Source organism: Oryzias latipes, chromosome 13, assembly GCF_002234675.1.
Source record: "Oryzias latipes chromosome 13, ASM223467v1".
Classification (NCBI taxonomy): domain Eukaryota; kingdom Metazoa; phylum Chordata; class Actinopteri; order Beloniformes; family Adrianichthyidae; genus Oryzias; species Oryzias latipes.
In genome coordinates, this window is record NC_019871.2 from 25,053,513 (window position 1) to 25,079,311 (window position 25,799).

At 39.1% G+C, this 25,799-nt stretch overlaps 1 protein-coding gene across 2 annotated transcripts in view; it reads left to right on the forward strand.

The window, feature by feature from the left end:
* The window catches only part of LOC101167815 (Down syndrome cell adhesion molecule), a 133,953-nt gene that overhangs the window by 28,069 nt on the left and 80,085 nt on the right, over positions 1 to 25,799 (forward strand). For both annotated transcript variants that reach the window (XM_020708439.2, XM_023962058.1), the window contains exon 3: positions 1,497 to 1,643. In XM_020708439.2, coding sequence (XP_020564098.1) covers positions 1,497 to 1,643 — 147 coding nt within the window. The remainder of the gene's footprint in view (positions 1 to 1,496; positions 1,644 to 25,799) is intronic.

Sequence of the window (25,799 nt, forward strand, 5' to 3'; positions counted from 1 at the left end):
TGTTCTAATCGGAAAAAGTTTTTCTTGGCCCATGTACACGGTTGAATTCTAATCCGACCATTGATCCGATCAAGATATTTTGTCCATGTAACTGCGGCTAATGAAAAACCACCTGCATGTAACAGAAATAAGACTTTCATTCATTCATTCATTCATTTTCTATTCCGTTTAGTCCCTTTCGGGGTCACGGGGCTGCCGGAGCCTATCCCGGCCCCTTGTGGGCGAAGGCAGGGGACGCCTTAGACAGCTCGCCATTTTGTCCCAGACAAATAAGCCTTCCACTTCTAAAAAAGACAACACTGCAAAAACACAAACTTTTACCAAGTCTTTTTGTCTAATTTTCTAGTTTAAATATCTTTTTACACCTGATATTAGACAAAACTAACTTACCAGTGATGTTTCAGTAAGATATAATGACTGGTTTTAAAGTCAATAAGTCTTGAATATCTTGTTGAGTCATTGGATCCTAAAAACAACTTTTTTGAAATAAAATCTCTAAAAAAAACATTTTTTCTTTATTTTAAACTAATATTTTTGTGAATAGTCAGTGGGCTTCTTTTCAAGAAACAGACTTGCTTGATGTGTGGAAACTAAAAAGCTTAATTTGACTCATAATTCACATATAATCTTTAAGACAAATGCATCTTAAAATGAGTTATTCTAGTACTTAGTGGTATTTTAGGATACATTTGGGGGGAAGTGTATAAATAGATCTCTTTTTTGAGTGAAACTTGTTTAATTTAAGGCATAACATCATAAATTGATCAAATCAATATCCCTAAATTTGAGGGTTTATATCTAATTTGAAGATGTATTTTATCCTAATGGGCAAGACACATTCTACTACTTCCATTGGCAGATTTGATCACATATTTTATTGTTTTCTTTATTTTTCCAATATTTTTTGAGAAGATACTTGTGTTATTCCTGCCCCTTGTTTCATGATATAACTTTTATGGACATAAATGATGTTTTTTTTCTGCTGTTTTCTCCATTGTAATGGTGTAAAGGGAATGTATGAGACTGATGGAAGGTAGAAGAACGATGATGCAGTTTTCCTTCCTCCTCACAGTTCATAAAACTTCACTCTCAGCTAAAAAACCTTACTAAAACCAAAACTTTTGGTTTTGAAGAAGTCCGATTACGTTGACCAAAAACTGACCCTTTTTACCAAACCTTTTTAGAATTAGCGACAAAAAAATCTCAAATGTAAGAAATGTCAAACAGGTGTGGAACAGTTTGGATTTTTCTATCATTTTTAGCTCAATTTTTAATATATTTTTTCATTTCCTCTGTAATTGGGTGGCCCGGTACAAGAGAGATAATCTTTGTTTCATATTGTGGTGAAATAAAACTCGTTAAAATGAATACATAATTGTAGATTTTTTATGCAGTTTCCTCAGATCTTCAGGCTTTTTTTTATTTTGGATTTTCTTCTTAGATGAGCACAAAACTCTGCTAATAAAAATACTTTTTGCTTTTGTCTAATTCTACAGTTTCTCGGGAGCCCTACACAGTCAGGGTGGCTGACCAGAAGGCTATGAGAGGCAGTGTGGCTGTCTTCAAGTGCATTATCCCTGCTTCTGTGGAGGCCTACGTCACCGTTGTATCATGGGAGAAAGACACTGTTTCACTCAGCTCAGGTAGGATAAACAGTTGTTTGGAACTTTAACCCGGATTCAAGGGTTTCGGCCCTGTGTTATGTTGGAGTTTTCTTTTTTTTAAAATCTTGTCTGACATTACTGGGACCACGCTGCAGACTGCACAACCATGTCTGCTCATTAGCCAGAGGATGTTGATAACTGTCACTTTCAATCACTTGGATCCTTTGTCCTTTACACACTTGTCCTCAGCCAACTCCGTTTCAAGGCCGAGGGGTAAATGTGTTGCACCACATGCAGACATTTGTGAGTTGAAACATCCAGCATAAAGACATCAGAACCTCCTGAATTTTCACTCAATTAAAAACGGGACGTTTATCTCTTTAATTGCCGCATGGGCTGCCCACTGGCCGAGTCTGCTTCACGGTGAGGCGTTCAGGGACTTGCGAGTGAGCACTTCATATCATTTGACTGAGGGCAGAATCTGGGGCGGTGTTTTGGTGGCATTTTAAATGTGTGCGCTCGAGCATGAAGATGCGTCCTCTGATCCACGCCACTGACTTATTTACTGGCGGTTACTTGAGATAACTCGACGTTGCTGGATACTGTCTTGGAGCTACAGGTTGAAGGCAGTTCCTGTCGTGATACGGACTGAGCTGATGCGCAGTATTCACATAGAATAATGTTTTGCAGCTAAATTTACAATTCAAGGAATATACTGTATGTGTGTGCTTATGTTGCCAAAGGATGTTTTTTGTTAATTTGTACCGGACCAGACCTGCATTTTAGAAGATAAAATAGATTTTTATTTCCTAAGAGTATCTGGATAATGATTATTCTTATTTGGAAATTACTTGTTTCTAATAAAATCCACCCATCCTGTGTTTTCTTCCAACCGTCAAGTCTGGCCAATCCATACAATATGCAGTGAAGTTTTAATGGGTCTTACTGTATTCTCTGTGTTCTTCTGAGTTGTTTCACCAGCATTCAAAAGAGCAACAAAATTGGATTGTCTGTGTTTACCCCAATAAGTATTGCAGCAGGCGTGTGCTGTCAAAAGCATGAGCACACGGTCAAAATCACTGCTGCTCCACGATAAATATTTGATGGGAGCTTCTGATGCATGAGCGGATTCGCCCTCACACTGTTATGGAGAGGGTATGTTTACTCAAAGAGTGGGGGTTAGGCCGTAGTGTGTGTGTGCAAAAAGGATGGGAAGAAAGTAGAAGACACTATGGATACCAAGCAGGGCCTGACAATGGATGCGGCTTGACCCAGCCTAGTTTTCCAACTTTCTTTTTTCCTTTTTACGTGGCCCGTCTTTCCTTTTCCTAAAAGCAGTCTCCGTCTCAACGGACACAAAATAAAGCTACCCCACAGCTGCACTGAATTATTCATCTCAAGTTTTTGTTGGGAATGGTAACATCAAGTGCACTTGTGCAACCCTGTTGCCTTCAGAAGGAGAAGACAAACAAGATATTACTAATAGCCTAGGTCCAAATAGCCCGGATGGCAAAAGAACAAAGGAAATCAGACCAGACACCAGATTAAATTTACTCTGATTACAGTATTTTTGGAGTATAAGTCGTGTTTATTTTTACATAGTTTGACTATAGGTGCGCCAAATAAAAAGTGTGACTTATATGTGATTTTTTTTTTTATAGAATATAAACAGGCTCATATTGTTTGCTCATTATTTTCTCAGGTGTGTGTGCATCAGTTTTTGCTACTGACAGCAAAGTAGACGAAGAAGCGCCGCTCAGTCTTTTCACGATCAAATGCTCCTTCTTGGTCCCGTTTTGTTTTTGGGTTTTTTGAGAATTTCTTTCCCCAGATGGTGTGACATATATGATTTTTTTCCTTCTTTATTCTGCAGCTTCTGGCTGCTGTGACTTATACCCTATTTTCTGGAGTATAAGTTGCAGGAGCCAAGAAAAAAAAAAAGTTTTACGAGTATAAGTCAGACTTTTAGAAAAATTGCCCGGCGTAAAGCTTTGTTCACACCAAATCCCATTCACACGTCGAATTTGCGTCCACCGCCTCTTGTGACATGAATCAAATTCAATTATCGATGCTTGTCCAAAAATGTCTTCACAAACTACATGCTCCCATCATGTGTGGGTGAAGCTACCTTGAAGCTCTTAGCCTCATTGCTAAATGGAAGCATTGACTGTATATATCCCGTTTAAAAAGCACGTTCTACAAAAGCATCGGGAAACACGCCTCCATGTCTATGACATCCTTCAGTCTTTTTTTTTTACATACAATGAGCTTTATCCTCTATACTGTAGGAGCCGCATTTGACTGATGGCCCTATTGGCGCTTCTTTGGTTCGAGACAAGAAAAAAATTAATGTATAGTTAAAAATAAGAAAAATATCATAACTGACGTCAGGCACAACATTTTAAAATATCAGTCCCAAGTTTGGAGATACTGGTTATGGACCTTTTTTTAAGCCCGTCAGTTTTTAAATTTGTAGTTTGTGTTGTGGTTTATAATATCTATTGTTCTTAACAGTTTTATATGCTTTCTATTGTATTGTATCTTTTTATGAATGTTGGATCTTTATTTGTTTTTACGATCTTGAGTCCCTGATGAATTATTCTTTCATTCATTCATTTGTGATGGAGCCTTAGGCCCAGGTCCCCCTTGAAAAAGAGAACTTATCTCAATGGGACTTCCTGCTAAAATAAAGGTTAAGTAAAATTTTAAAAAGATATTCATTCATTCACAAATTTCAGGAGGAGAATGATCAGATTTCATGTTTGTTTTGGATGGCGCTTCTTCTTCTGCATTGCTGTCAGTAGCAAATACTGATACACATGCCTACAGTGCCCTTTAGTGGTTGTTAGTGAGAAGAAAACGAATTTATTAGCATATTTATGGTTTAAAAAAAATCACAAATAAGTTGCTCTTGAGTATAAGTTGCACCCTTGGCCAAACTATACAAAAAAACAGAGACATGTACTCGGAAAAATACTGTCCTCCGGAGCAATTTAAAGTGTGGAAAGTACGGTAAGGATTTCAGTAATAAAGTAGTTTCAAGACGGAGACCTGAAGAACTTTTAAGAAGAAACTAGGTTTCCATAATATTTGAACGTTCACATCCTCACTGTCAAGAATAGATGCATAATTACAGACTGGAGGCTGTCTTAATTAATCATCTGTGATTGAAAAGTTAATTATAATATGAATTACCTTTCAGAATGAGGACTGCGTAGTAGTCATTTGAAGCGGTCTGTTTTTAATGTGAATGAGTGCTGTGCAGGCCCCCTAATGTTGCCACTAACATACCATTAACCTGTCATGAATTTTAAAGCGCATCTCCCAGCGTGAGCTTTCAAACGCCCGGCTCCGATCGCCTCCTCGCTCCTCTTGATAAACAATTGACAGAGCTAACAGAGAGATGAAAAAGGCGGAAAAAAACAAAGAAAGAAAGTAGAACACAGAGAGGAGGAGCTGAGCCGTGCCCCCTCTGTGTTTCCTGTGAGGGTTTCATAAGGTGGACTTTCATTTGAACGCGTTTGAGTGCACTGGTGTTGTCATGCGTGTGCTGCTTATTCGTCCTGGTGGATTTGCATGTCGAGTGGTCATGATTTTCAAAAGGGACGGAGAACAGATGGTGTGTTTTTGTGTTTGCCATTTGCCTTCCTTTTGTGTTGCTTCATTGATGATGGGCAGCAGCTTAATGAGATAGGTGCTCCTGGTTGTAGACAGGAGCTTCAGCAAAACCAAAGCTCACAAATGTGACGAGATGCTAACAAGAGGTCACTTTCTGATATTTTAAATGAAATAAATTGACTGTACGAATTACAGATTTTTGTCGATTTCTCAAGCAGAATTAGCTGGTTCTAATGCATTAAAAGCTCTCTGTCTGTTATGTCCCACTCCAATCATCTTTTGATGTGTTGTAAAACCATTTCCAGTGGTCTATTAACTATAATTATACAGTTTTTAGCCAAAAAACAACATTTCTGCAGGACGGCAGTTGTTCATTAGAAATTCGCCTCTGAGGTGTGGGTGGGACCATTGGCTCTGAGCAACCCCGGCCCCCATTCCCCTTCCCGTTGCTGAGACCTTGGAGCAGGGAGCTTGTGGCCCACCCAGCATATTTTCACAAAAAGGCTCTTTCTCAAACAGTACTTTGTCATCTGCTCCTAATTCACAACCATTTAAATAAAGGAAAACTAAAAATGCATTTCAGAGCTTAATATTTGTCCTTCATAATCAGAAAAGCATTTGTCATAAACACCCAAACCACAATTTTCGTTGAAGTGTGAAAATATGGTTTACACTTTGACTGGGCTTTGTTGATGTTAGCTTTTTATTTAAAATCTCTAAACATGAGACAAACATTTTGATGTTTCTTTAAATTATAAAGAAGTACATTTTCTCACAAATCCCCTCAACATGACACAAATCCTGAGACTTAAAACTTAACTTTACCTCTTTTGTTTTCTTTTTCTTTGTAATAATTCCTCATAAAACCCAGCTCTCTTTTAGTTTTACTGTCAAATCCCTGAGCTGATTTTCCGTAATTCAAATTCAGTATAAGTGGTATTTGTTTACATGATTGGGAGCAAACTTATTCCTTACTTTTTTAAATGTTCCTCCCATCTCTGTGACGATCTGCAATTTTACTTGTATTCACTGCAAAAGCGCACTAAGTTTCCAGTTAATTTTAAAATGATAAACTCATTATTTCATGCCTCTTTGTTTTGCTAGTGGTTAATCATTTTGTCACTTTTTAAAAATTATTTTTAACCTAATTCATAAATCCAAACTATTTTATTTCTTTTTTTTATTATTATTATAAATCTGTGTAGTCTTGTTTTTTCATATTGATGATATACAGATGGTTGTGGTTTCTTATTTGTCAATTGTTTGAACCTAATTTTCTTGATTCTTTATGAGACACAGATACTTAATGCAGTCTCTGTTTTTACTTTTCATTTTAAAACCTCTAGTTTATTTATGGAGGACTACACTGACAAAAACTTTTGGTTGGTCCTTCTAATACTGTTCCTGTGCTTTCACTTTATTAAAATATTCAATATTCCTAATAATCATCTTGAACAGTATAACCTCTAAATCCCACATTTGGAACTTTAGATTTCACAATCCACTTCTGGAGGTATTACAAAGAAGGTAATAGAAGTAATATGGAAGTTATGTAGTGCATGTTGTAAGGGAGATTATTTAAAGACCCGCTCTAATAGAAATGGTCCATTTTTCTGATGATGGAGGACATCTATAAAGAAAATTAAGCTTAAAATTGCATTTCTGAGTATTTCTTTATTCCAATAATTTTAGTTTAGGAACAGCCAAGAGAAGCCGTTTGAAAAAGATGGTAGTTGCGATGTAGAAGCTACAATTGGCGGGTGACAAGCCCTCTGCTCTGTTCAAATCTGATCCATCCACTAGCAGACAAATGGATCCATGTACGTCCTTGTTTGTCTCGTCTCAGCTGAAATCGGGCTCCAAACCGTATGGCTTGATAGCTCCAATGTTTCTCGACATTTTTGTTGAACCAGTAGTTTTATGTTGGGTGTGTGAAGGGCTGTAAGCTAGCAGGAGAGAGTGTTAACAGACGGCCTGTCAGGAAGAGTCCCACCCCCAACTCTTTAATGAAGTACTGCCGTTCTGCAGAAACTATGTCCCAGAAAAGTTTTATTTTATCTTTGCCTAAAAAGGTCTTCATCAAAAATGAAAGACCACTGGGAAGGCTTTGAAAATAGATCAAAAGAGGATTGGAGTGGGACTTTAAAATACAAGAATGGTTATGTTGTTATAGATGACTTACACATGGCAGATGTAATATAAAAAAGGAAAGAAATATTAAGCTGTTCGTTCACCGTCCTGTTGACATCTTCAAAGTTTCATTTCAGTCCAGAATTCTGGGGTTACAGGGTGAAAGGAGACGGTGAGAGAACAGTCCCCTGTGGAGCTCCTGTGCTACTGACCACCATGTCAGACACCCAACACTTTATCCTCAGGAACTCCACGCCGTCTGTCAGGAAGTCAATAATCTGGGCATATTTCAAGGCATCCACCTGCGCTTTTTGGAGCTCACGACTTTTACTGGCCAGCAGTGAAGGTATTGATTCGGTGCCACATGGTGCTGCGCTCGGATGTAGTGGAAAGGCAGCAAATGGAGTGATGCCAGTCTTCACAGCTCTCCGAGTTTACAGAGGAAGAGTAGACAGCTCCTTCTATTGGACCGTGTTCTTGCTACGTCTTCCCTGATCTATCTGACACCTTTCTCAACAGGGAGAAACTTACAGCTTCCAACATACTGGCATGCCTGTTAGGATATGTTCAAGTCCCTAATATAAATATGAATAAACAGGAAGGCTCATTTATCCCCAGAAATGTATGTTAATAATCATAATAATAATAATAATAATAATAAACTTTAACAATATTTATTGACTGTAGTAAACTGTTTGATATGGAGATTTTCCAGATGTTTTAGTTGGTTTTGAGAGCATAGAGTCCTTAGCAGCAGCAGCTGATCACTTCAGAATTGTCAGATCAGTTTTTCATCCTGGCTAAAACTTCAAGTAATCTCTGCCAAACTGTTTTTGGAATCAGATGAAATGGGAATGAAGGACTTATTCCCAGAAGTGGCCACCGATACAATATTCTTAAATTAGGACAGTTTCCTGTCCTTAAATCTTGCCTTGTGTGTCTTCCACTATTTGGTTAACTTCTTAGTCATGATTTTTAATGATGTGTTATAGCCCCTGTACAAAAAATAATCTAATAAAGTTCCCCTACTTTATGAAAAAGTGCCAACGTCACATCAGAAAAGGCCTTTTAGAAAAACCAATGAGATTCTACTGCAATCACTCTCTTATTGTTCACAAACAGAGCAATTGTGGGTATGTGGGACTGTCCAAAAGAAGACCTCACAACAAGTAAAGCTTTTGTTCGATGTGGGGGCAAACATTTACCCAGAGGTCTCAGCTTTCCCCTTCCAGGGCTGGAGGATCTGCTGCCAACGCCTTTGTGTCTGACACCACAAGGCACATTGAGTGGACTCAATAGTTGGAGCATTTTTGGAAACATAATGTTCATCCTAACTGTTTGATCGTTTATTAAAAACTGCAGATACTTCTATACTATGTAGTAGGTAGCCAGCTTGTATTTTAAGTAAATGTGTGTGTGTATACTAATAGTTTAACTAATATGGTGTGCATTAAGTTATTCATGGTAATAACTTTCTTTCTATACTATTCAGTTAATGTTAAAGACCAACTTTGATGAAAATGGGATTTTTTCACATGTTTTTGTGGTATTTTTATCATGATGGAGGACACAGAAAATTAAACTTAAAATTGCTTTTATGAGTTTTTATTTAAATTGTTGAGAATCAGGAGCAGACAAAAAAAACTCCATTTGAAAAAGAGTGTAATTGTGACGTACAAAATACAATGGATGGACCACAGGCTCTATTCTGCTGCATCTACTCGTAGACAAATAGATCCGTGTACGTCTTGATTTTCCGCGTCTGAGCTGACATCTGGCTCAAAACTGTACGTCTGGGAACGCTTTTAAAATAAATCAGAGGATGACCGGAGTGGGACTTTACGAATGTGACTGCAGGTGTCTGTCTGACGATGTAACTGCTCGGGCAGGAATTTGTCATGCCAGGGATGTGCCACCGCCTCCATTTTTTACTGAGATTGACAGTGAGGGCACTGAGAGGCAGGCAGGGATTGAGCCATAAATTCAACACGCCCAAAGTCATCCCAACCTTGAACAGGGCACCGTGGTAGAAACGGGCCTGTGAGCAAAGAAGATGCGGTGAGACGTTGGGAGCATGGAGGCAGATTAGAGACATGGATGTGGGAGCATAGAAGATGGGTAAAAGACAAGATGGAGGACGTCTGAAAAGTGCAGGGAGAGATTCTCATTGGTAAACAACAGATGCATAGCTGTTAGCTTATGGTATGTATGGCTATTGCTCCTCGTTCCTCCAGCTGCCTTGCAGTCTTCTGGCTCTGACAGATTTCTTTTTCTCCACCCGCTCAAAAGCGGTTTGTTGATCTTGTTGTTTGGAGACAGGAAAATGGGTCATGGCTCAAGAAGGGTGCGTGATTGCGGCACGTAAGTGTTGGAAGGCAGATCTGGATATGTATATAAGTGCACACGCACACACACGGACTCCCAGGTGCCGGAGTGTGTGCTTTTTGCCCGTTACTCCACCCATCCTGCAGTGAAAGCTTATAAAAACCACACGGCATATCATTTCACCCTCCCTTCCCTCTCCCACACAGATCAGCAGTTAGTGAAATGCTGACCCCAGTCTTTAGCTGCACCCTTTTCCCAGCCCACTGACACACAAGTGCTTCAAAAAATAACAGGACACTTATTGATGCTTATTGGTTTTTGTTTTTATTTTTATTTATAAAAATGTAAATTCTGTGTTGTTATAATATTATGTTTTTTCAATTACTGTTAATGTTTCTAAAACTGTGGGAAATGTTTTGGAATTGGAGGGGGGGGGGCAACAAAAGAAAGAAATGCAAAACACAAGAGCAAAGGGGGGAAAAAAACGGATCAATAGTTCTGTGCATTAATCACGCCGCTGCCAGAGAGAATTATGGGAATGTGAGCTGAAGAATGCTTTTTGTGCATTTGCAACATGTGAGTGCTGCTGTGTGAATGAGTTTGGGGAATTGGAAGAGGATGACACAAGAGCATTATAGCAAACAGTGACATGAGAGCAAAGACAGTTTATAGGGTGTGTTTTTATGAGTCTGTGTGCACATGTGTGTATATTTTATTATTTTTTCATTGAAGATGAAATCCTCCGTCATTTATAAAGGTCCCTGTTGGTTAACGTTTGTTCCTCTGAAAAGCTTTGATGTCGCATGTTCAAAAATAAAACCAGATCACAATTAATTTGAAAGCGTTCACTATAGGCTTTCTCTAGGGCTCCCATCCTTGGTTTTTTCCACATTATCACTTTGTTACACGTCTGCTCAATGATGAGATTTTCCATTTTTAAAGAAAGAAAAAAAAAAGCCCCAATTCTCCTCTGACTTTGTCTTTGAGCTGCTGCTGTTTGAAGTCTCCATCTTAGCCTCGGTGAGAGCTTGAGGACGTGATACATATTTGATAAGGATCGATTGGATGGTTACCGAGACTCAGAAGGAGGGAAATCGATCACGGACCGGGCTTCCCAAAAGCATCTTAAACCAAATGTGATCTTTGCCGTGTCCTTCTGACTCTGCAGCAAAAGCCCACACTTGTAAATTTCCATAAAACAAAATGCAAATCCCATTTTTATCTTTTTTTTTGGGGGGGGGGGGGGGTCTTTTTGCGTTAAATGCTAAACAATTAAAAGGAAAGAAAAAAAAAGCTTGTTCCCAGCTCCTGGATTTGTTTAACGTCTTGTCTGAGGTTTATGTACTATATTAAGCCATCCCCTCACAATCACTGTGCAAATAAGACAATACAGCAATCTGTTTAGTGATGGGAGACTGAGCAGCAGACCACATTCTGGCAGGATGGCTGTGATTCCCAGCTGATACTCCATACGGATAGATGAAATCAACAACTGTTGAGACAGGCATCCTTGCATCAGTGTTTACTAATAAACAGTGGCAATATGGCAGCCATTAGGCTGTTTAGGCGGGGAATGATTAGGGTGGTGATGGCTGGGCGCAATGGGAGACTGAACATGCTCTCATCTTTAATAGGCAGTTTGGCTACTGGGAATGCCTCTTTGTTTTTGACCTGGACTGGAGACAGAAGCTTAAATGAGTGCTGATTTGGAGGAGTGTTCAGTCAGTGGACTGCAGGAATCGGGTCTGTGGTAATGCATTACATTTTTATGAAGCAGGTCTCCGAGATCCACTAAAACGGACTGTAGATTTAGTACATTTTTACCTTTTGCTCTGGGATAAATAATACTTTCTATGAGATCTATTCAAAGAAAAAGCTCATAATCAGTTTGGCTGGTTGCAGTTTTGCAAAATATATGGGAAAAACACGGTAAAAAAAAGAATTATGTTTGCAGGATATTGAATTAAAATAAACAATTTGCTATATGTGTAAGTATTCCTACAAGTCAGCAAAGTACAGGACTGGATCCGGGCCAGAACCAGTCTGGCACAATGCCAAAATACAGATTAGTAATAAGCATGGCGAGAGCTAATTGGAGGCAGAACAAGCCGAATGATAAACTACGGCGGATGTGGATTTTGTGACAGGTGGTGGGGTTTGTGTCCATATGTCGGCAGCAGAAGAACTGGGATAAATGGAGTCCGCTGAGCTCAGTCGCATCCCGTAATGCAGCAGTGTCTGATCCCATCTTAGAAGTGACTGATTAGGGTAAAAAAAGGCACTTAATAACTCAAATCACCCTGCTGACCCTAATAAGGCTTTTTCACTCCGTTTTTCGCCCTCATCTTCTATCCAATCAAGGATTAACACATGCACTTATTCATCTCCCAGGGTGGTAAATCCAGAAAAATACAGCAAATCACACTGAGCCTCTTTTAAACTTTCACAAAGCCTTGGAGTCTGGTGCCGCATGCTGGGCATCCGTAACACTGATTAGACATGATCATGGTTTTAGAACACCTGCTGGACACCAATCAGAGTGTGAGATATAATTGAGCGCCTTCTTTTTTTTCTACAAAAAAATGGACGTATTGTCCTGTTTCATATTTCTGGCTTTACTTCTAAATCCACTTTCAAAGGAATAAACGGTGAAAAGAACGTCATGTGTGCTGAGTCTCATGACGGGGACTGATCAAAGTCTGAGGAAACTCACTTTGGAGCTGGTCTTGAAATTTCACCAGACAGGCATGACATTTGAGAGGCTCTGGCAAAAAGCAAACATGATCTCTGTCGTAGAAAAAAACAAAAAGAAGGGAGCAAAGAAAAGTTTGCCTTTGAGGTATTATAAGATCATGCAGTCCTGCAATCCATTCTGATGCTGAAAGTTAGGTTTGATTGATCTGATGATTCATCCGTCTACAGTAGTAAGGATTCTAAAACAGCTTTCCAATCATTTGGTCTTCCCTGAGAGGGATTCGTCACAAGGAAATAAAAAAAAAGAAACCGACATCTTAGCGGACATTTTAGTTTGAAAAATATTACTGAGCTTGAAGGACAAACAAATTCTTTGCTTGCTTTAAATCGCAGCATAAGATCAAACATTATAAATCCCCTCTTCAAAATACACATGTAAGGCCACACCTGACAAGTTGTGGATTTTACTCTAGCTTCAGCTGCTGCAACAAATGATGAGTCAAACACAATGTCAACATATTTGATATATTTTAACACCTTTGAATACAATGTATGATGGGATGCTTCTAATATTTGATCATCTTAATTCTTATTATGGAAATTATATATATATATATATATATATATATATATATATATATATATATATATATTTATTTATTTTTTTAAGCATGTTTCACTCTAAAGAAACTTCTGAAGTTGAGTTTCGAATGCAAGTTTTTATTTTTTATAATTCACACTCCAAAAGCCTCAGAACATCAATAAACAAATTATTATGAATATTCAGATAAAAAGCTTATTTGAAATTAAGAATAGAAAGGAATAAAACATCAAAGCAGGGGGTTTTGTTGGATAGGAGCTGGACCCAGAAGCAGGACAGAGGCTGTAGAGAGTTAAAAACGGTTTATTGAGTCCCAGTTAGTGGTGGAGGGTACAATGTGCATCACCCAATGTGATGCAGCGGGTGAGTGGCTGGTCTGCTGGAAGCTGTGATGACAGATGATTTGGAGCCTGGGCCGGTTTCTTGTGGAATGGCGAGTGGTCGTTTAGGTGGTGGAGACGAGGTTGGTAGGATTTCTGGAGGAAATAGATGAACTGACGTGGGCTGAAGGGCGTGGTGGTCCAGACAAAGGCTGCAGGCTGTTGAGGTGATCGGGAGCAGGTGAGCAGATCGGTAGGTGTGGGAGGTGGCCAGGATCCTGACACAGGGGAGATTTGCACAGCTGGAAAGAGTTTATATAAGCTATGAGTCATGATGTGCAACACAATATCAGCTGCAATAAAGGAAAATCTAGTTTATTGTGAGAAAACAATTGTTGAACCAAAAAGGAAAAGCTTTGTTTTTCCATTTAAAATGACTTACTCCTGGAATATTTTGGAACATTAGAACATACAGAATTAGCAGTAGAAACGTACAACAAACCAGCATCCACTGAAAGTGCTACAACATTAACTGTTCGTGTTAAAACAATAAAACTAGTTTAACAGATTGATTAAAACATGTAAGAATTTATCAGATTGCAGAAAACTGTTCATATTCAACAATATTTCCACCATAGATATTAACATAATGTTTTTCCTTATGCTTATTTTTATTTAAAGTGCTCGTATTACCATAAACTCAACTCAAATGCAAAGTTACTTGCGAGACATTTCTTCATATGTTTTGTCATAAATAATAGGTAAATATAGCAGATTGTGTGCCAGCAAATATCTTATTAAAGAGCAATCATCTGTTACCACAATGGACTCAGCAGTTTCCCTAATATGTAATATTTATTTTACAATTTACAATAGCTGTAGTACAGTGTTAATTAGAGGATATTAAGAACAAATGTTGAAAAATGTCAAGTGACTAAAAGGCGAGAGGTAACATCCACTCATATCGGGACAGTCCGGTTTTATTTCTGCTGAGCTAATTGACCTTTAGAAAAGGCTCGCTGAGGGAAATGGCAAATTAAAAATTTTGTTAAAATCAAAAATTTGTCCCTTATGTGGGTGTGTGTGGTTGTGCAGAAAAATGAAGCCCGTCTGGAAATAATTTTGGATTTCATTTGTTTAATATCCAGTTTTTTTGTTTTCTTTGTCTTTTTTTCTGTTTGTTTTTTAACCTTTTGCCATATTTTCTCTCCAACCAACGTTTTTTTTTTTTTACTTCCATCTCTTCCTTGCCGTCTCTCCTTTCAGTCCTGTCCATAATCTAAAAAAATACAATCAAATATTAAATAAATAAACCTAATTCATCTAAGGTACTGTATATGACAGAAGCTCAATTTTAAAAATCAAATTTGTTCACATTTGCTTTTAAAATTCCTGTTAATAAAAACATGAGCAGCTGTTAGTCTTTGACATTAAACCTCTAACAACACAATCCAACTAATTTCCCATAGTTAATTAGCAACCATCTATTTGCTGCTTCTATTATCTTTGTCCTCTTTAACTCAAGGCAGATGCAGTCACCAGATGAAGGCCGGTTCCTAAATGTACGTTTACATTGGTAATAGCTAGGGTGGTGATCTGAGGGCCCCCGATGGCTTGAGGGCCCTGTACATTTGCATAGCTTGCATGTACCAAAAGACAGCCATGATTAATTGATAATTAACAGTGTTTGTTCTCAGGTCCCATGGTTTCTAGGGTGCTGTTACTTCTGCCTAAAGCCAGTCGGCCCATCCTTGACTTTTAACTGTTTCTGCAGCTCATAGCCCCTCACATCCCCAAAGGTGCAACAAAAATGGTGAGCGATGTTGGAGCTCTCCAGGCGTACAGTTTACAGCCAGACAGCAGCTCAAAGATGTACATGGATCTATTTGTCTACAAGTGGATGCATCAGAATGGAGCTGAGCAGGAAGCCGACGTATTTTCCACTTTACAAATAATCTCTGAATCGTCTGCTCCTGTTTCACAACAATTTTGAGTAAATACATACTCAGAAATTCGATTTTAAGCTTTATTTTCTTTATACATGATCAGCAAAATTCCATAGGAAAATGCTAAAAACACCACAAACACAATTTAGGTTGGAGTGGGTCTATAAAGAAAATTCTAAATGAAGATATTTCCAGCTGAGCTAATTTGACTTGATTGTATAGAATTTCATTAATACTTATAGTTCAAAGTCAAATTAAAAACAAAAGGAAAGGAAATTTCTTTACCTGGACTTTATGAAAAAATATTGCTGATTCCAAAACCGCTTAAGTATTTTTCATGCAATGCAGAACGCTGAATGAATGCTTGATAGTCTTTTAAAGGTGATGTGAGACGATGCCTTCCATGAAAACCTGGCTTCGCTTCCACTCACTCCATCAGTGTTTGTGACAAAGCATTTCTCAGACCGAAGCCTTCAGTAGCAAATGACCAGCTGACTTCAATGCAAGGTGACTCTCCATCTTCTTCTTGATGTATGAGGCACCAGGCCTCATTATTTTTCTTCAAGGCTCGTTTTCTCTTCCCTCGCCTTCTCTTATTGTAAGCTGAGACGCACACAGACACACACACAGACCCTCTGAGTTTACTTGCAGCCTGTCTTTGACCTCACCTTCCCATCTCACAACTGAGATCCAAGCATCCAAACTCCCTACAGACTGCTGCTGAATCCTAGTGGTGAAAACAAGTGGCTGGGTGGGCTTCTGTCGTGTCTTCAATAAGAACTTTACTGTAATACATTTATAATAAACGCCATCAATGTTTCTTAATTTGACTCTAAAATAGCAACATTTTTGATTGAAATCGCCGTCCTTGGCCAGTCAACCTATCACATTCAGCAGCAACGTCACGAGGTGACAGCCATGAATGGAGTGGCCTTTTGACAGACGCAGCTTGTAATCTTCACATCAGCGTAGGAGTTGAGCCAGCCAATCAGAGCCCAGCACCCATCGCTGCACACGCTTATCACCTGCATACAGCTGCTGCTGCCCCCTCCGAGCAAGCCGCTGAAGAGGATGGAGAGAAAAGAGAAGAAAGAGCAAGAACAACATACATCACTCTGTCATATTTCATCTGAGGACCCATTCGAAGGTTCTTTCGCTCAACCTGATCTATGTTTAGTCTTCCATTAATCAAAAAAAGGGGAAACATATATAAACACGTTCGTTCGGATTAGCCCAGCCCAACCAATTAATGCTTAGAATGTGATTCAGAGTGGAAGCGGGCTTTGTAGCCCTTGTGAAATGAGAAGGGGAAGGGAAAGAAAGAGAGATAAGCTCAATCTGAATTGATTTTCCTGTTACTTTCTGCTGTACTTGAGTTTCCATAGCAACGTGGTCAGGTTCCCTCGGCCTCCTAGGGCAAGTGTAATTGTTGTCTGTTTCTTGCAGCCAAACTCACAATGTCTCTCTTTCCTTTACATTCATTTTTTAAATTCTTTTCTCTTATTGTCTTCATTTTATTTCCCTTATTTCCTTTAGTTAAAACACATTCATCTAAGCTTTTTTCTAAATTTGCATTTGCTGCCAAATCAATAACTTTAGCTGAAAAACAAAAAACCTTTAACCTGTATCTAAGAATGATTGACCTGAAAGGCAAATGTCTAAGGTTTTTTATTTTTACAAACCAGTGCAGGTTACACTTTCAGAGTCTACAATGGGACATGAATGTGGCATGGCTTTCATTTTGTTACGTCACTTCTTCTTTGCCTTTTAGCCTCTCCCTTTAGTGGTCGCCATAGCGAATCATCCTCCTCCATCTAACCTTATCCTCTGCATGCTCCTCCCTCACACCAACCACCCTGGTGTCCCCCCCTCACTGCACCCAAGAGCTGTCCTGATGGATTCATTCCTGATAAATAAGGACAGTCATCATTGTTTATTCCACTGGTAAAGATCCTCTGTTTTTGGTGTTTTTACCACGTTCTTGTGGGATTTTTCTCACGATGGAGGACTTATATAAAGAAAATTAAACTTATAAGTGCATTTCTGAGATTTTTTCTTGATTCAAATTGTTGTGAATCAGGAGCAGACAAAAAAATGTTGTGTATTTGTGACGTAGAAAATAGGCTGGATGGACCTCCAGCTCCCTGCTCTGCTTAAACAGAAAGCTCTCAGCCGCTGGGCGACGAAGAGGGGAGGTGAAGCCAGTCTCACCCACAACTAGCTTTTAAAATAGCTCAAAAGACGATCACAGTGGAGCTTGAAATGTAAAATACACCCTTTTTAAATCATGAGAAAACCCTGGACAAACCCCAATCTAGTCTGTGTTTTCCTGCTGCAAATCAATGCTGATTAACACACATCCCAGAGGAAAAGGCGTTGAGGACATGCAGAGAATCACAAACTACCATCATCGATTGATGTACATAAACTGGACGAACAATCATTCATAAATATGAGTGCACAGGAAGTGGTTGCTGGTATTCCTTATCCAAGTTTCAGGCTGGTTGGTTAAGCCACATTTTTGTTTTAAAACACTTGCTTGTTACAGACCCACTCCCATTAAAAATTATGTTTTTTTGTGTTTTTAACATGAGCTTATGACATTTTTCTGATGAGAGGGGACATGTATAAAGAAAAATTAGCTCGAAATTATATTTCTGGGTTCTTCTTTCTTGAAGTTGTTGTGAATCATAATCAGATGAAAAAATGCTGTTTGAAAACACATCTATGACATAGAAAACACACCAGGCAGGCCACAAGCTCCCCGCTCTGAGCTCTCTGCACCAGGCAGTGAAATGGGGGCGGGGTTGCTCCCTGCCAATAGTCCCGCCCACAAACCAGATGCAATTTCTGATGTACTGCCACTCTGCAGAAACTATGTCCTAGAAAACGACACAGTGTTTTTAAATTTTTGTCCAAAAACGGCATAACCTTTTTTTAAAAGACCACTGGGAGTGCTTTGAAAGATGATCGGAGTGGGACTTTGATTGTGGCAGCCACATGCTTCAATACTAACGCAGGTGAGATAAGTTCAGTCACTTTTTCTCATTTATCTGACTTACTGTACATCTTTTTAGGAGATGTCTGCCTGAACACCGACAGACTTCTTTTTTGTCTCCCGTTTTTCCTTTTTCTCGTTTTTTTCTTCTTCATTTCTCTCTGAAACGGGGTGTTAAAACAAGTGAAAAAAATAAATAAATAACAAGAGACGTGCTTGCCTGGCGGACAGATAGGCGCTGCTTAACTAGCGGTTTCCTCTGAAGTAGGGGGAAATCTATTTGCTTGTGGAAGCTGCTTGCATAATCCTTTAGTTACACTTGCCAGCTGTGAGCAAAGATACGAAACTGTGGGATTTGGCATGAATATCATTGGGAGCACAAAGAAATGAAACTGATAAGTATTTGTATGCAGGGTCCTTTTGCACAACCTGGGATAACACAGAATCTGACTTTTTTTTTTTTAACACAGTAAATGGGATTTTAATAAGATAATTAATGAGAGCAAAGTGTTCGTAGCTCTCTTAAAAAAATCCAAACCACTCTAAAATCAAAGGTGGAACATTTTTAAAATGCAGAATCCAGAAATTCTTGGAGGGAGAAATATTCAAGAACTCTCACCGTTAATGAAATTAATATTTTGCAACAGATTCTCCATTCCTTTAGTCTCAGGTAAAGAAAAAAAATCAGCTTTGAATAAAGTAGGTCTGTCCGTCCCAACCTCCTCAAATATTTATTTATTACAGACTGTTGATTTTAGGACTTTTTTCAGTGTGGTACAGGACAACAATAGACAACTGCTGAAAACTAGCATCTTACAGCCTCACAGCATTCTGTGTTTACGACGAGGAAATGTTTTCTATCCGCTTTACGGCGTATGTTGCTAGTTTGCGACATACCATTAGATCCAGGACAAAACTTAATTTAGCTGCATCCTGAATGGAAAAAAGATAAAAGAATGTTTTTTATAAATAATTGAAACAAATTCAGACACAACTGGGTTAATTTAGTAGTTCACCATTTTCTGTTTTTTTTATTTATCTGCTGCTGTTCCTTTATTTTTTTGTAAACTCCCGAGGGAATTTTGCTAAATTTCAAACATTATTTTTAACACACTGCTTTAAGCAATGGAATCCATTTATATGTTTTTAAATATCAAGTCAATATTAGTGGGAATATTTGTAAAAAATATTTAAAGATAAAGTTTAATAGTGGAGTTTTTGGTCTTGTTGACAGAAGCAGAAACAGATTCATGTCAGTCTGATTCCTATAGTCAAATGTTAACCTAGAGTTAATGTCCTTCTATACGTGTTGCACCTAGAGAGCGAAACCTCCTCAAATAAAGTCCGTTTTCTTCCAGAACTGCTGCTTGTCTTTCAGAATAATCCTTGTGCCTGTGTGATGTGAAGACTTCATATTCCATGGGAAACAATAGAAATATACAAAAAGAAGTTCCACCGCTTCCAAAGGGGCTGAAATATTGATGCAAAAGCAGTTAAATCACTCCAAATCTGAGTGTCAGGATGAAAATGGGCACCATGAACAGGGCGAGCCAGGCGAAGAGGGGAAGACACGGCTTGTAAAGCTGGGCTCTGAGGGGCTCGGGCGCACAATCAATGAAGTGAAGTGCGTGTTGCATCTGTGGCGTTGAGTCTGCTTCACAGAAGCCAATCCTATTTTTGCAGAACAGACAGGTCTGTTGCTATGCCGTTTGAGAAGGCCTGCTGCAGCTGGAGAAAGCCACGGAAACATCCTCGCCACACCTCCAAGGTGGACGGAAGGAAAGACGGAGCGGTCGGAACGAGGGGAGCAGCACCTACGTGGTGACAGATCCAATTGATTATTGATGATTTGATCCATTACACCATTAAAGAAGGTGTTGACACCAGCAGAAAAAGAGGGCGGACTTATTCAAGTCGTTTTAGGCTGAGGTGTGAATGCAGGGAGACACATCCTGTCTGTTGAAAGGGCAGGTTGTGCTTTTATTATTTGTTATTTATTATTAATAAGTCAAATATTCATATTAAAATTTAACATACAGTATGCACCCTTTTAGGCTTTTATTTTTTGGCACTAAATCTCTTTAGTCTCTTTAATTTTAGTCAAATCTGTCCAACACATGACTTAAAATTAGTACATGCAGTGTCTTAAAGAAAGGATTTTTGTTGATTTGCAGTCTACATGCAGATAAACTCATGCCTACAGAAAAAATTTACTGTACAGACAAGATTATTGTTCCCAAACAAGTCAACCAGATTGTTCCCTCGCCGTGTTTTTCATGTCGTCTCGTCAAGATGGTGTCTATTAGACATCAGATTAGGGAGAGTGGCCTTGGATTAGCCAATCCAGAGCCAGAATCATCTTAGATTAGATTATAGTTTGGGGACATCTGGGTCGCTGCGTTGGCTCTGCTCGGGCAAAATAACATTAAGTCAGTGTTACACAGCGAGACAGTACACAGACTGTAATCAGCTGCCACGCGCAGGGAGGATGACAGCATTAAGAAGGAGATGGATGAGAAATCCTTTGGTTTTACAACTTCCCAATCACAGCCCAGCTCCGGAGTGCAACAACAAAAGCGGAGCTGCTCCTTCCTGTCCGCATGAAGTTAAAATTATAAGGCAAGACAGGAGCTGTCTGTGTCGTGTGAAAGCCAGAAAAAATAAAAAAATAAAAAAATCTAAGCCTGTGCAAAGAAGGTGATCAGGGCTCCGCTGCAGACAGCTCTGTCGGCCAATAATTACGGTTATTTTCTCCTCCTTTCCCTCCAGCTCTCTTTGCTCAGCGTTTGTGCTCAGGCCTCCTGGCAGATAGATGTGCAAAGATTACACCTTCTAATTGGTGCTAGTGGCTCTGGGACGGAGTGCTTCACTGTAGTTTAGAGCTGCTCACAGAGATTTCTGTGTATTGTAGATTTGTAGCAATGATCATAATGACCTCCGTATGCTGTTTTTTTTTTTGTTTTTTTCCACGGCACTGAACTAAACGAAGAGCATAAAATATAGGGAGTTGGGTTGTGCTATAAAAAGAATACAGTAGTCACAATTCACCACCAAAGCAAAAAAAAAGCATGTTAACATGTTAAACTGCTGTTTAATGAGTGAGACTGGATCCTAGTTTCCCAACAATGACTGTCTAGGAGAACTGGACCCCTCCCCTGTGGCGTTCCAAACAGGAAGTACCGGCTGGAACCAAGAAGCCAAAATTCCCAGAGACTTCTATACAGAAAGAAACAGCTATTATTTTAGCTAATTCTAATTTTTTAAATCAACATTTGTTCTGTTTTTCTCTTCAAGTTATACGCTGGCCAATCAGATGCCTCAATAAAAGTATGTACTCTACCCTCAAATGTTTAAAACGCTTATTTGACAGATTCTCCCGAGTCCGCTTTAAGTGGTAAGGGTGTGGACTTCCAACAAGCTCACTTCTGATTGGTGGTTGCCATGGAAACTATGACTCAGACCAACTCAGACCCATCACTGCAAAGGACAAACACTGTTTCTCAAAGTCGTCATTACCGTTGTAGGTACCGTAACCATTTGACCTGCAATTACCGTTCGGCCCCTGTTTGTCTGCAACGAACCACATCATGTCTTCTTCTATGGTAGTATCGTAATTTGTCCAGATCAATCACTATCTGACATGTCATCGGACAGCCAACGGACAGCCAATCACATAATGTGACGTCAGCACTAGTCGAAGGACCCTGAAGGTTGTGGAAGGCCAAATGGTTATGGTACCTACACCGTATTTTCCGCAGCACATATAACCCTTGTGCTATCCTAGGCATTTTACCATTAGGAGTTGGGTCATCTAGACCCACTAGACAGTGCTCTGAACCTTTTTTCTTCAATGATTTGTGATCTTCACTGGTGTCCATGGATTACATGAAATCTTTCCACCTTTATCCACCTTTGTCATGGTAGGGAGAACACGTCAATGTAAGGGGGGGGTCATCTAAGATAGCACAAGGGTTAAAAGCTTCAGTCATTTTCAAAAACAGCAATGTGCCTTACAATCCAGAGTGATTATGGTTTGTTTGTGGTTGTGCTTACTGATTTTGAGACATCAGAGTTGGGACATGGGGCTCTGTCAAAAACTTGTGTTTTTTATAAGTTCAACAAACGTTTGGGTGTTATTGTAACTTGTAGCGGTGTTGGACTGTGTTTTTATGTGTAACTATCAAGGTTGGGAGTTACAGGTATTGTGGATATGCTAACGTTTCTAACATGTTACATGTTACTTACAAATATCTGAAGTTACTGGGATTGAGTTAATAAAGTCTGACTGATGTAGGGTCTTATCGTCTATCATCTATTTAATGCATGACATAAGTCCAAAAACAGGCCATTCATTGACAGTGTGACCTGTAATCCGATACGCTACATAGTATGGAAAAAACGGAACTCTGATGTTGGCATTATGGCATTAATGTCTGGAAAACCTGTGCAATAACTTATTTGCCTCAATAGTGTCCTTTATCATATGAACCAGCATCTTCCACCAAAGAAAAGACTTTTTGTTTGTCAATTCATTTGATAAAATAAATTCATAGGAAAAGACATGGAGTTTCTTTTTACTGCAGAAGAGTCTCTCAGATACAGCCAGTGTCAGCTACAGTTTGGTTAAAATGAACAAATCAAGTTTAGAAAATCAAAAACGTATCTTAATGACGAAGCTGTTCATGTCTGATATCACTGGAGATGACAGTGGGATCTGCATGATGTTGCACGGGGCCCTGGTATTGCTTTGGATCTGAGCCTCCTATCCTGCTGAGAAATGTAAGAAAATGATCCCAAAATGAAAAATGTTGTCATTTTTTATTTTATTTTTTAATATTCACTGCACATTTAGCAAAAGGTCCCATTATGTTCCTCTGCAGGGAAATGATGTCTTGTTGCATATATGCATTTTCACACCGTGTGTCTGCTGTATATTATCTCTTGCATACAGCCTTGGGTGTGTGTGTTCATGCGTGTGTGTGAGACAGCCAGGCTCTCCATGTGCAAGTGAATCTATGAAACTATGTGATTTTTTTTTTTTGGTTGCATTTGCCACCCTTTTTTCCCGGGGTGTGTGTCATGTCTGATTAAAGTTAACCCTGTGAGGTGACTGCTGCCTCCCCCTTCTTCCATCCACCCCCTTTTTGTCTCTCCTTCTCCTATCTCCCTTCTTCTCCACCCTTTTGTCACTCAATCCCAGTTCTCCTTCCTCCAGGCGCTCTGACAGCACAGGAGAATGTGCACCCTCAAGGTCCCACCCTCCCCTTCCAGCTCCCATGGGTGGTGTTTCCTTGGAAACCGTGTCAGAGTTGACTGGGTGGGTGCAGATAGATGGCTGCCCTTTATCAGACTACACCACCGGTCCATTAAAAGCAACCCAGGGGTGTGTGTGTCCACACGGGCACCCCTGGGTTCTCAGCCTAAATGGACCGTTCCACCTGACACTCGTGAATATTACTTCGACCCAGGCTGAGGGTGTGTTTGTGTGTGTTTAGGCTATTTTTCCCTCTCTTTGTACATTCAGTATCTGTGCTTTGTTATGTCCAGTGCATGGTGTGTGGGTGTGTGTCTGGGGGTGTGTATGCATGTGTGACTGACTGGCAAAATCTGTCATTAACTTAGACATATACGGGGAGAGATTCTGTGCAAGTGTCTCCCCTCCTCCCCGTCCTTCAGAAAGAAACAAAATGGAGACTGCTGTTTTTTTTTTTTTCCCTGCTTTTGTCTCCCTCTGTTCCAAATGATGCGGCACAGAAACCTCCACTACTGGCTTTAGAAATAATAAGAAGGTCTGATCTTTTGAAACTGCTTTGTTTCACAGATAAGCCGTATGACAACAGCAATTGGCTGATGAATTATTAAAATGCAAATATTTGCAATCGTAACTGGAGCCGCTCATCAGTGGAGTGCAGTTTCATGGTCAAGCTAGACTTAATGAAAATGTTCTCGACAAACAAAGGGGCCTGACGTGAACTCATAACAGTTAGAATTCCCTTTAATAGCTGGCACGGCAGATATGAAAGAAGCACAAGCACAGGTGTGATCTAATGATCCTTTTAGCCTCATTTCCAATTCTTAATAGGGTTTAAATCTAAACCTAAATCACAAATGGCCCTATTCTCCATTTGTTTTGTAGTTCTCTGTTTGTTTTGTAGTTCTCCACTTGTTTTAGTTTGTGTTGCACTTTGTAGTTTTGTGAATTTGTGGTGTTGTGTCCAGGCTCACTCTGTGTAGTCTTTTTGTTTGTAGTTATGTTTTAAGCGAAGCTGTAGGGGTGAACTGCCATTTTCTTTAGTACTCAGTTTCTCCTGTTTATGTTCAGGAAGGTTAGTGTTTGTCTTTGCTTTCCCTTTTCCTTTTGGTTCAGGTAAGATTTAGAAATTCAGTTTGGTGGGGTTATGTTTGTTATTTTGGCTTTGGTTCCCCCCCGAAGTCTTTTTGCCTTACTTTTAGTTATTGGTGTATGTTATTCTTTAATTTGCAAATAAAGGTGTTATATTTTTATGGAGACAGTTCGTTGGTGTTTTGTTATGTTTAAACGGGCAAAAACATTGACTTTTTATGTGATGCTCCTCTAGGGCCCCTAGACTTAAAAATGGCGTGTAACAATGTTTTCTATGTAGCACATACATACATTGATTTTTTAAAAATCCTCTGTGTAAAAAAAGTGTGAATTTTAATTTGACTTGGAGAAGTGTTTGGTTTGAAATTGTTTCCAAAATGCTGTTTTGTTTGCATTTGATTTTATTATTATTATTAATATTTTTGAAAGGCACTGTGGTTTTGACCCGCTCCATAAATACTATATTAAAAAAAGAGTTTAAGAAAAATTATGGTTTTTGTTTACCAGCTATCTTGTCACACATGGTCAATACAATGAAACGTACAACAAGTTACAAAGTAAATTCAAGGTACCTTAGTTACTTACCCTGTCTTTACTGAGACACATTAACTTAATACATAATACATAAATTACATAAATACCCACTAGATTTCATTTAAGTATGAATCCATTAGTAGCACATAAATTACAAGCAAGTACCTCATAAGGATCCAGCACGTACAAAAAAGTACCATGTAATTTACATACGCTATAAAGTAAAAGAAAAACATTACCTTGTGAAAAAAATCCTACAATAGATATTTTTTTTGGTTTTTCCAGAGCAAACTGGAATTTCTTGTAATACCAATTTTTCTGGCGTCATCAATGTTTCACCAAGTGGAACAATACTTTTGTAACTCTGTTTTAGTGTTCAAAGACCCACTCTGATACTCTATTGTAAAATCATTCCTATCTTTCTTTTTTTTAATTATGATTAAGTTGTTTTTAGTCAAAATCAAAAAACCTGTGTCGTTTTCTAGAACATATTTTCTGCAGAGTGGCAGTAGTTCATCAGAAGTTCACCTTTGGGTTGTCGGGGGGGGGGGGGGGGTTGATACAACACTGCTTCACCTGAGAGCTCTCTGTTCACATGCTCTCCTGCTAGCTTACAGCCCCTCACAACCTCACAACTTTACTGGTGCAATAGAAAGGTTGTCCCGGTGTACAGTTTTGAGTCAGAT